General features: G+C 41.1%; 1 protein-coding gene across 1 annotated transcript in view; it reads left to right on the forward strand.

Annotated features, from left to right (window-relative positions):
• Window positions 1–12434, forward strand: part of fat1a (FAT atypical cadherin 1a) — a 46295-nt gene that overhangs the window by 14733 nt on the left and 19128 nt on the right. The window contains exons 4-10 of the mRNA XM_077719762.1: window positions 1642–1703; window positions 5847–6182; window positions 6303–6519; window positions 6653–6721; window positions 7551–7690; window positions 11129–11404; window positions 11949–12159. Coding sequence (XP_077575888.1) covers window positions 1642–1703; window positions 5847–6182; window positions 6303–6519; window positions 6653–6721; window positions 7551–7690; window positions 11129–11404; window positions 11949–12159 — 1311 coding nt within the window. The remainder of the gene's footprint in view (window positions 1–1641; window positions 1704–5846; window positions 6183–6302; window positions 6520–6652; window positions 6722–7550; window positions 7691–11128; window positions 11405–11948; window positions 12160–12434) is intronic.

The raw sequence follows: 12434 nt of genomic DNA on the forward strand, positions 1-12434 counted from the left end.
TCTGCTCTATCCAATTCGCTGCTACTGGCAAAAAAAGAGACACTTTCCCTCAATTTATGGCTCTCCATTTTTTGACCAAATCGCCCTTTACATATTGCCATATTTACTGATTCAAATGGTCAGGAGAGCTGTCAAATACTGTAAAATCATCCGTACTTTACTATGGTAGTTTCGATCAAACAGCCAAAAAAAAACACATTTTTTAATCAAAACTACAAGAAACAAAAAGCAAGCAATGTGTTTTTTTACTGCAATTTACATGGGAAAAAAATGTCAAAAGCTCTGGTTTTTTTGGCTGGCCATTTTAACTTACCCTCACAAATGTTACATTATTTTATTTTGAAAGTACCGTGCCTACCTCCTTTTCATGAAAACGTAATTCGCCATAGATTTGCTCGTTTTATTTATTTATTTTTGCATTATTTTATATATACCTATTTTTTGCTGTTTTTTTAAATATATTTTTTATGTTTTTGCTGTTTTTCTTTTAATTTTTTTGCAGTTTTTATTATTGTAGTGAGTTGTAAAAGGAAAACCATTGAAAAGGCATGCGATAATATTCAATCTTTGTTTTTGTACACGTTGCTCCTCCACGCCATTTTCTGCCAACCTCCCACTTCTAGTGGATTGGACACCTGCAAACTCAATGACAGTTTTTAAAAAAATGACCAGCTTGTTTTTTTTATGAACGTAGGAGCGTATTGTTGTTCCGTGGCGTGTACTACTCCAAAGATATTTTCTTTCTCAGTCGGCCACCATAAAAAAGAAAAACTTGTGTTTTTTTTTCTTTCCCTTGAATGAAAATCAGTAGTTTTGTGTTTAAGATTAAAAAGAGGCCCAAAAAGGAGGTCCCAAAATGGAAAAGGAAGGTTTTCCTAATTGCAGTGCTCAACCCGACGCTATTTGTGGCCCGCATTCGTCGGCTGGCCTTGGCTGGCGGAAATCCTGCCTTCTTCTTCTTGGCGGGCGGGGAAGGGATTGGTCGCTGGCTGGCCCACTTGCCCCGAGCTACAATTAGCCTTTTTTTCTACCCCTGAAATGCACAGCAAAAAAAAGCAACAACAACAAACGTGAAATGGACTCAAATATGAAGTTTAACCCTTCGATGTCGGATCGTGTTTGTGGTCTATTTATGAATGGACACAAATAATGAAATTATGGATAATAATCTCACCAATTTTAATTCAATATCAAACGTGTTTTCATTTTTTTTAATTCAAATATTTTTTATATTCAAATATTCAGATTGGACGTCCGTCCTGGCCAATATTCAGTCAAAAATTAGCATAAACCTTAGAAAAAAACGTTGTTTGATTAGCGAATTTGGATTTTAAACATGCTAACCATTGTTTCTCTCGCTAAAAAAACAAAATCAAGACAAGTACAAAAGCTTATTTTGACGTTGTGGCGCTGCCGTCTTTCTTTGCCTTTGTTTGGACAGCTTGCGTTGGAATCTTTGCGAGCTTTTGCCACATTTCTCAAGTGTCCGAGCACGACCGGCAGCTGCCTTCCTTCCGCCGACTTCTTTACGGCGAGAAACGTTTTAACGGCCACACCTGTGTATCATTTGTCAAAAGTATTGGATTCTGCTGGATTTTCAAAATAAAACGTGCTTACCAGAATGTTTTCCCTCTCTGCCAGGCCTCCTGACGACAACATCGAGAAAGTTGGACAGGGAACAACAAGACGAGCACATTCTGGAGGTAAGGCTATTACATTTCACGCCATTTTGTCAAATTGTTTTCCCAACAAAGTGGGGCTGTGAACCAAAATGGCGGGCGGCATTCCTATTGGGTTTCCACTATGGCCCCTTGAGGCTTTTTTTTTTGGTGCTCCACTTTTACTTTACAAAGCTGGGTTTTAAATTTCTAGTCTTTATGTAAAAGTGTCTTCAGGGGCTCAATTGGAAAAATCCCAAGCACATTTCTGACCCAAAATGGCGGATTTGTTGTTTGTTTTGCAGCATAGTCTGTGGAGACTTTTTAAAAGGTCTCTTTAGTGAGCTCGTCTTTATTTAAAATTGTCTTCAGGGGCTGAATTTAAAAAAAAAAAAAAAAACCTTCACGGGTTACCTTCACGAATATTTAGAAAAAAAAATATTCAGGGACATTTCTGACCCAAAATGGCAGACTTGTTATTTGTTTTGCAGCATAGTCTGTGGAGACTTTTTAAAAGCTATTCTTATAAGTAAGTTCGTCTTTGTATTATTTGTATTTATATTAAATTGTCTTCAGGGGCTGAATTAAAAAAAAAAAAAACCTTGAAGGATTTAAAAAAGTAATCTTTGTGGACATTTCTGACCCAAAATGGCGGACCTGTTATATAGTTTCCAACATTGTCTGTGGATACTTTTTACAATCTCCTTATAAATACTCTCGTCTACTTATAAAATTGTCTTAAGGGATTTAATTAAAAAATAATAATATTCTGGGACATTTCTGACCCAAAATGGCGGACTTGTTGTATAGTTTCCAGCCATTTGAAAAGCTCTCCTTATAAGAAAGCTCATCTTTACATAAAACTGCCTTCAGACTCTGAATTTTTCATCTTTTAAAGATATAATTTCCATCTTATTTTAGTTTTTTCCAGCCTTTTTATAAATGTCCAGAAAATAACTTTATAAAATGTCCCGTTCCCACGTCCAAATGTCTTGGAAGCTCCATTTTTTCCTCTCTTCTTTTCATATTTGAGGTCTTTCTCGGTCGGTCCACTTTATCATGTGTAAATGTCTATAATTCTGTGGTTAACGCTGAAAGATGTTCTTGAAAGGACACTCATTTTAAAAGTTAGTGCTCTCCAATTTAAAACGCCACCCGCATAAATCACTAAAAAAGCCTCCCGAATTCGATTGGTCGCGTTTTTTTTTTTTTGGTTTTCCTCCGACACGAAGCGGCCGCGGATGTTTTACACTCGGGGCTTTTAATTGACCTCGGCTGTGCAAAGTTGATAATGGCGCCTTTTTAATTAGCCTTCTCCTCCCCCTCTTCCCCCTCCTCCCCCTCTTCTTCTTCTTCATGGCCTTTAATTACAGCGGGGAGGGGCGGCACGGGCCCGCTCGTACATCTGTCGCCCGAGCTGCCATTTTTTTTTTTTCTCAGATAGTGTTCTGTGTTTCAATTATAGCGTGAGAATGGATTTTAATGGCTCATTTCAATGACCGTGTACTCAAAAGGAATTTCATTTTTGGTTTATATTTGATGCCATTGACGGAAACAGACGTCCAATCACGTGGCGGCATTAACGCCAACTCGATAGGCTAGATGCAATATTTAGATTTTTTTTCATAAATTAATTAAAAGTACTGGATTAACTGCCCTGAATATTCTGTTTTTTTTTTTTATAGTTTTTACAAGGATTTTTGAACCGAAAACAGGAAAAATGGATTAAAAATGACAATTATTGATTTAAAAGGGGGGATTTTAGGAAATGTAATATAAACCTATTAATATCATTTTAATTTGATCCTAAAACAGAAAGTTGGCACTCTTGATTGACTTTCCCGGGCCGCACAAAATGATTCGAAGGGCCAGATTTGGCCCCCGGGCCGCCACTTTGACACCTGTGGCTTAGTACTTTAAATGGTCGGACGTCTAGTCCCGTCAATGGCGACCTTTTAAATAAAAAGCAAAAGCATTGACATGGATAAAATCCTCTCAGGTGGACAATCCTTTAGTCATAACTGGATTTTAATGCCAATATGTCGTCTTTAATGGGAACGCCGCCTCTACCAAGATGGCTGCCCTGGGGCCGTCTTCCTCCTTTTACTGTTAATTGAAATCTTGGCCAGTGTAAAAACGTTTTATTTGTACTCTTTGGAAAAAAAAGATTAGAAATTTGGGTCAAAAACCATATGTTACGATTCAAACCGATAAAAGGAAGTCTTTTACCATATTAAGCCCTCCCCCCCTAAATTGGGTGGCGGAATCCGGAAGCCATTTTCAGCAGCTGCACTTTGACGACCCCGCTAAAGCACCCGCACGTGGGGCGCCTTCAACTTTTACGAGCGGAAGGGGTGCGCGGGGGAGTCGGAGCAGAGGGGGTTGGAAAGGACAGAGAGCTCAAAGAGCCCCGTTCCCGCGTGGGGGGGACGGGATGGGAGGGAGGGACAGGAGCGCGACCTGCCCGGGCATGCCCACCAATGGCCTCTACAACCCGAGCCAGAAACAATTGAGAAAGAAAATCAGTTGTCGGGAAGCGTTTGCGTCACAAAAGTTTCAATATATGTTTTGCTACTGATCGGAAAAAACAACTACAATTGAACAGTTTAAAAGAGTGCCATAAAAGAATGGAGGCGAAAAAAGGTACTGCGGCCAGAGTAAAACTTTAGTGCAGGTTGCCAGATAAGCTCATACCAGGGTGGTTTATTTTTTTAAAAAAGCCAAAAGGCAGACAGATTAGCATGAGCAATTCATTGATTTTTTTTATTTATTATTATTTATTGATTACTTGTGTTTGTTGTTAGTTGTGCAATTTGGTGAAACTTTAAATCTCTTTATACTAGTATTATGACAATAATAGTGTCAACAAACGGGTTGTGTCGTCTACCATCAAAATCTGTGTTTTCTATTTACAGTAATCCCTCGATTATCAGGGTTTATGTAGACCAGATAAATAAAAAACTACAAGGTAGGGTCATCCGTATTTAAAAAAAATTTTTTTTCCTGTTTTTTTAAAGTGCTGAGTCATAGTAGCAAGTGTAGGAAAGGGGAGTGGCTTATCCTTGCTAGTTTTAGCATGGATTTTCACATTTTTATGAATTTACCCAAAAAAATGGTCAAAAAATTGTCGAAAAATGGTCAAAAAATAGTCAAAAAATAGTCAAAAAAAATTCTCCCAGAAAAAACAATTATGTAGTGAAACCGCGCTATACGAGGGATTACTGTAAATTGCTATACTCTATAGAAATTCCCATTGGACGTCGTCCACCACGGTTTCAGATTATTCTTCATGTGGGACACCATTAGCCAAATGAATCTGTTTTTGTGGAATCCCGACTAATAGTCGTCGACGGTAAAATAAATGTGAAAAGGACGGCCGCTTCCATTGAGCGCCTTCAATCGTCCAAATCGCCGACCGCAAAGAACAGATGCGCTTTAATGTGTCATTAACGAGATTTTATCGCGGACCGAAGAACGAAAAAAATAAGGGGGGGACTTTCTTAGGACATTGAACACACCGTGAAAGGAGGCCACAACAAACTCGGGCGTCGTTAAGAAGCATCTGTCCGCCTCGCGCCATTTGCTAGCGTCATTTCAATTAGCCGGCTAATGGAGTTGTTGTCCGCCAAAACGCCACGCTCCGACGAGGCTCTCGGGCAAAATAGGGGCGGCGGCTTAGAGTAGATGTTGTCCAAAAAAGTCAGTTATGGTGTTTGTTCTCATCCGTCCTCTACGTACGCAATTAAATGCTTTTATTTTGAAGGCACGTATCCGAAAACAACATAAGTCGACTAGAAAGTCATCCAAAATTGACAATAAGTACCTTGAAATGACACAAAATGGAGGTCCAATTCATATTCCCATAAGTCCATTGGAAATATCTGTCAAGGGAAACCTTACCCTTGCTCCCCATTGACAGTAACAGTAAGCCAAAAAAATATTTCATAAGGATTCAACAACCCGTCGTCCATTTTCTGGGACATTCACATGTCACTTCCTGTTTATTTTAGCACTTTTTTCTGGGTCACTTCTCATACATACAAATATCCGTCAAGGGAGACCTTACCCTTGCTCGCCATTGACAGTAACAGTAAGCCAAAAAAAAAGTATTTCATAACCAATTTTTTTGCAGCCAATGAGCAAAAACAAACCTTTTTCCAAACACGACCTTTGCCCTCCCCCCCACAGGTCACCATCACAGACCAGGGCGTCCCGGCCAAATCGGCCACGGTGCGCGTGATCGTGAGGGTGCTGGACGAGAACGACAACCGTCCGCTCTTCCTGGAGAAGATCTACAAGATCAAACTCCCCGAGCGGGAACGCGGCCCCGACAAAGAGCGTCCGGCCGCCCGCCGCGACCCCGTCTACCGGGTGGTGGCCTCGGACCGCGACGGCGGCGCCAACGCCGAGATCTCCTACAGCATCGAAGAGGGCGACGAGGAGGGCAAGTTCTTCATCGAACCCAAGACGGGGGCCGTGTCCTCCAAGAAGTTCTCGGCGGCGGGGGAGTACGACATCCTCACGGTGGGTGAAGCTCCTCCCACTTTCTTCCCATCCGATAAAATCGATTGCCTTAGGGGAAGTACTGCCATATTTATAACTCAAAATGCAAAGTGTTTTATTATGATTTTGTAATGGCATCAGATCAAAGCGGTGGACAACGGACGTCCGCAAAAGTCGTCGACGTGCCGCCTCCACATCGAATGGATCCCCAAACCGGTGGTGCCGGAGGACGCCGCCCCGCTGCTCTTCGAAGAGTCGCCCTTCTCCTTCTCGGTGATGGAGAGCGACCCGGTGGCGCACATGGTGGGCGTGGTGGCCACCGAGTCCTCCGACGTCCCCGTCTGGTTCCACGTTTCCGGTGAGTGCCCGATTCTCCCGTCTTGTGGAAATCTGAACATGTCGCTATGACCCCTTTTTTTCTTCTTCTTCTTCTTCTCTTATCGTCGCGCTACTTTTGCCTTTTTCTTCCCGTGCCTCGTTATGCTTTCAAGGAGGCATTGAGGACACGGAGATGTTTTACGTCCTTCAGATGGCTTGCGACCACAATTGTACAGCAGAAGGTATCTGCTGGCAGACCAATCGGCGTCCAATCCTCATCCTCATTCGCTCTCTTTATTTTCACCTGCCCGTTTTCCACTGTGACGTGTCAATGTAAGGTTTTTTTACATGACTACGATGATGGAAAAGTGTCATGTGCATGCCAGGCCGATAGGTGGCAGTGTCACTTGGTTAGGGAAGAAAAATAATGTTTTTTTTATACTATGGAAATTGGTCATTTAAAACAATTAAATTACAATTGATGACCTTACTTAACTAAAAATAACTATTACATTAGACAAAACATGAAGGAAATATAGATAACTACTTTAAATTGCTAAAAAAACATTTTTGTTTTGGATTGTAAATCAAAACCCAAAAATGTTGACCGTCAACAAAGTACTTGCTATTCAAAATCTTCATCTAATTGGAAGAATATGAAAAAATCAGCTTTGCTTGTAGAATAGCTACCATAAATGCCAATTTTTCCAGCTAGCAAACATCGTTGTCATGTAAACATACATCCGAAGCCACACCCCTTTTTTCCCCATTTGTGCTCCCCAAAGTTTTGTTTCGAGGTGCCCCGAAATGTTGAGCATGTGACAAACTAAAAATGCCTCCACTAATGTAATCCTACACAGTAAACAAATCGGCCTGCTAGTATGCTAGCTAGCAGACCGCTAACAAGTCATTCTGGGTAGGACGACATGTCCTTTTTTAGTGGGCGGGTCCAAACAAACTCATTTAAAGTCACACGCTAAACTATTTCTCCTTTTGTGATCGTGTGGGCGTTCATCCAAACGACGTTTTTGTCAGTCTTCCTCGCCGTGACGCCATTTTTGTTGTTTTTAGGCGGAAACTACGACAGCCGCTTCGACGTGGGCAAGGCTAGCGGGACGCTCATCGTGGCCCGCCCACTGGACGCCGAACAAAAGTCCAACTACAACCTGACGGTGGAGGCCACCGACGGCACCCGGACGGTCAGCACTCAGGTAGGAGGGGCCTAAACTGGGGGGGCGGGGCTCTCAAAAGTATGCAAATGTTTATGATATTGTTACTTCAATTTCTTGTTCATTTACTACAGCCAGTTTAATTCAAATACATTAGTAAAGTGGATAGCGCATCTGCCTCGCATGTTTGAGGTCGAGGGTTCGATCCCCCACTTTGTGAAGATTGTGTGCGTTCTCCCTGGGCTTTTGTAGGTTTTCTCTGAGTATTCCGCTCTTTTACCAATGAGAAAAATTGACAAAACTAACATTTACTATTTTTTTGTCTATTCATGAAAATGGGGTATTAAATATTAATCTTCTGGAAGCATTTTTTAATATTTTACTTCAAATTTCCCACGAAAAACAAGCAAAGAATGATTCTAATATGAGGGAAATATGCAAATGTGGACGGCGACGCGTCCCCTCCTTTACACGAGTGGCGGTTCTCACGGTCACGCCTGATTCCGCCAGAATCGCTAGCGTAACCGCGCGCTAGCCTTCTGGGCGCTCGCGCATGCCGTCCTTTGTCCTCGGCCGCCAAAGAATCCGTTTGGTGTCGCCGGCTATCAATGCGGCCTTTCATGGCCGCCCGCCCTTTCATTTAGCGCCACGCTAGCAAACAATGCTACATTCTTAAAAGTACCAGTTGAGCTACAATCAAACCTGAACTGGAATTGAACAACATTAGTCCTTTTTTTGGCCATTTTAAGCTTAAATTTTATTCCATTTTCTGCAGTTAGAAAAATCAAATAATTAGCAAAAACAGGTTAAAATATTTTCTAGTTGTATTGACCTTTTTTTCTGGATTTTTTTGGGATGAACTTGTCTTCAAAATATATTAAAAAATTAGCTTGTTGTAGCATTTTACGGGACATTTTTACATCACGATGAGCGCAAAAACGAGCAAACGGCGAGCGGCGAAAGCCCCAGATTCGCCGAGTGTGCGTGTAAGTGTGTGCAAGAGTGTGTTACTTCCTCTAGGGAGCGCTGCGCAAAAGCGTGACTGAGACGGCGGGTGTACACATGACAGATGGAGCGATAGCGAAGGGCCGGGGTGACGTGACAGCGTTGCAAAAAAGCATCACGTTTAGCAAAGGCGCCATTGCACTTTCATTTTTTTTCTGAATTCAATTATCGGAGGATTAATTCCCGACGGCCGGAAGCACGTGTTCCCAAAACAGGATTAACAGCACGCTACAATTGTGCGTCCGCTCTTCCCGGAAGCAAAAGAAAAGAAATCAAAACATATTCAAACATTAAAAAGAGGGAAAATTGGCAAGCGCGCCTAGTTTTGAGCCTTTGAAAGCTTCCATATGACTTTGATTGAGGGAGCGATAACACTGCCCCGCCTCTTTTCATAGCCGCCCCGCCTCCTGGCGACCTGCCCCGCCCCCCTCCCGCTGGCTAAACGAACGGAAAGAATTTGAAAAATGAACTGGCGTGCTGAGTTTGTTATTACTTTGAAACAGTACATCAAATAGAAGAAAATGGAGATGATAATCATATATAAAAAAAGAGTAAATATGAATATTCATTCATTTTTTATTATAGAAGAAATTGCAATACAACTAGGAAATATTTTAAAAAAAATTGCTAATTATTTGATTTTTTTATACTGCAGAAAATGGAATAAAATGGAAGTATTTATGAATAGGAATATTCATTAATTATAGAAAAAATGGCAATACAACTAGAAAATATTTTAACATATTTTTGCTAATTATTTGATTTTTTATAATGCAGAAAATAGAATAAAATGGAAGTATTTATGAATATTCATTCATTTTTAATTATAGAAAAAATGGTAACCAACTAGAAAATATTTTAACATATTTTTGCTAATTATTAGATGTTTTTAACTGCACAAAATAGAATAAAATTGAAGTTGAAAATCCATCCAATTTGTATCCAACTATATCTATCATTTGAATTTAAAGTTGCCACCCATCATTGACTTTCCCGGGCCGTACAAAATGATCCGACGGGCCACATTTGGCCCCCGGGCCGCCACTTTGACACCTATTTTATGGCATCATTTGGATGGCAGCCTGTTAGCCATCAAGCTAACCAAACACCATCCATCCAAAATCACCGTTTTGTCAAAACTAAGCCACATTTGAGCCCAATGCCCTTTTCTACACATAGAATATCCTTTTTTTTTGACCATTTGCCTTCATAGCACTTTTTGACATATTTTTTTTTAGAAAATGCTAATTGGGTCACCGGAAGCGTATGTCCGAGTTGCGAGACACCGTCCGGGGGGGGGGGGGGGGGGGGGGGGGGGATGCGCCTGGCCTGACATGAGAACAAGTCACGCACGCCTGGAATAGCCGCTTCCAAAACACAGGCCCAAGTTCCCAAGTGCTCTCTTTTTGGCATGCCAAAAAAAGCAAAAAAAAAGCCCCCCCTCAAAGGAAGGGTCTCGCTGTCCACGGCTTTTGAAAAATGCGCCCTCCCGGGGGCGGCTTTCACTCGGCGGCGTGACATTTGGAAGGCATGTCTAACGTGGAAAAGGTCTCCAAAAAGAAAGACACGTGTGAAAAGGCTTACAGTAAAGGAGGCCAGATTTTTTCTTTTAGGAGGCGCCATCTTAGCACCAAAAGATGGAGAATTTTTCATCATCTATTTTTAGGGGACGGTGGGAAATGTCCGTGATGAAAAGAATTGCTAAAAAAAGGCGGAAAATGACAGAATGGCTCCTTTTATGCTTGGAAAGGGTTGCCCGGATGGCGCCATTTTGGCTCTTGGTTAGGAATTGGAGGACCTCCATTCAGATTGATTGACTTGAATTTGTGGGGAAAACCACATGAAATATGACATTTTTGTTTTTAAATGACAATAAGATCCTGCATCCAAGTCTCAAATTAAAATATTTTTGGGTTTTATGAGATTTATTGATTTATTTATGATTTTTCTTTTTAAAAAAATACAAAAAATACATCCCATAAAGAACATGTTTGACTTTGTGAAAGGATGTATTTTTTCAATTCCATTCTTCATTTTTTAACAATTTTTTTGGCATATTTTTAGGGTTTTGTATTACCACTGTTTTTATGTTTTCCATATTTTTTGGTGGCTTTTTATTCTTTTTTTCCGCCTAGTGTTTAGTTAGGATTGTTTAGATTTAATTTGGGGTTTACCCTATTTACATTTTTTATTGTTTTCATTTTTTTTTTCAGATTTTAGGCGTTTTTCATTTGATGGCAGTTCTTTTTTTGCATTTACTATGTCGTTTTTCACATTTAGTTTTCTTTTTAATGTTTCTTTTGACTTTGATTTAGATTTTTTTAATGGTTTACGTGGTTTTCTTCTTTTGGGGATATTTGGAGGATGATGGGAAAACTTTTTTTAGACTTTGGTCCAAACATTTTTACAAGCGGTTCACTACATTTAAAGCTATAGCACTATTAGCTAACGTTAGCATATCTCCCTCTTTGTCAGGTTCTGATCCGCGTTATTGACACCAATAACCACCGTCCGGAATTCTCCCGGGCCAAGTACGAAGCCAGCGTGCCCGAAGACCTCCCGGCCGGTAGCGAGGTGTTGCGCGTGGAGGCCCGAGACCAGGACGAAAAGAACAAGTTGACCTTCACGTTGCTGAGTAGCACCGACCCCGTCAGCCTGAAAAAGTTCAAACTGGACCCCGGGACGGGGACGCTCTACACCGCCGAGGCGCTGGATCACGAGACCGCCAGAAGCCACGTCCTTACCGTCATGGTGAGCAATATTACTATTCTACTTAATAGATATGTTTATTATATTTCCTAATTTCCCCCTTTTAAATCATTTTTTTAATCATTTTTTAATGTATTTTAGTTCAAAAATCATTTTGTCAAATCTAAAAATGTATTTAAAAAAAGCTAAAATAATCCTTGTTTCAGATCCATATAAAACGGAATATTCAGAGCTTTCAATCCAGTTCTTTTAATCAATTTATTACAAAAAAATCGAAATATTATATCACAAAGTACCAACTGACCCCTTTAAAATGGGTCAAAGTCTCCCAATTTTGTATGAAATATGTCAGTAAATACATAAAAATGAGAGGAATTTAAAGGAAATGATTTATTAATGTCTTAAAATAAATAAAGCATAAGAAAATTGAAATATTTCCTTCCTCGGCCGTTATTGATGTAATACCCATATTTGTCCGCCAGAGGGTATCAAGAGTCGTTTCTACCATGGCCAAAATTCGTCCACTTTGTCGACTTAGTAAACAAAGTATTGGATAACAATGTCTTGACCAATTTGTCCACCTCAGGTCCGCGACCAGGACATCCCAGTGAAACGTAACCTAGTGCGGGTGGTGGTCAACGTGGAGGACGCCAACGACAACGCGCCGTCCTTCGTGGGCACGCCCTACTCGGCCCGCGTCTACGAGACGGCCGCCGTGGGCTCGGCCGTCCTGCAAGTGCTGGCCTTGGACAAAGACACGGGACGCAACGCCCAGATCGTCTACAGCATCGAGTCAGGTGCCTTTGCCCTCCGTCGCCGTGGAAACGGGAATGAGGGGGAAATCCTATGACGGGCGACCTTTCGTCCGCCCAAAATGAAAGCTTTTATTGTAATGGTCACCAAGTTATGAGTCAGCCCGCCCACTGGACGACCTCCATCTTTCCATCCCTTCTGTGACCGATACTGGCATTTGATTGGCTGGAATATGCAACCCATTTAAAGGCCTGGTGTTTATTTGGAATGTACAAGAAGGGTCCATTTTTGGTGATGAGAACCTAACATGAGAATGTCT

This window comes from Stigmatopora nigra, chromosome 6 (genome assembly GCF_051989575.1).
Source record: "Stigmatopora nigra isolate UIUO_SnigA chromosome 6, RoL_Snig_1.1, whole genome shotgun sequence".
Classification (NCBI taxonomy): domain Eukaryota; kingdom Metazoa; phylum Chordata; class Actinopteri; order Syngnathiformes; family Syngnathidae; genus Stigmatopora; species Stigmatopora nigra.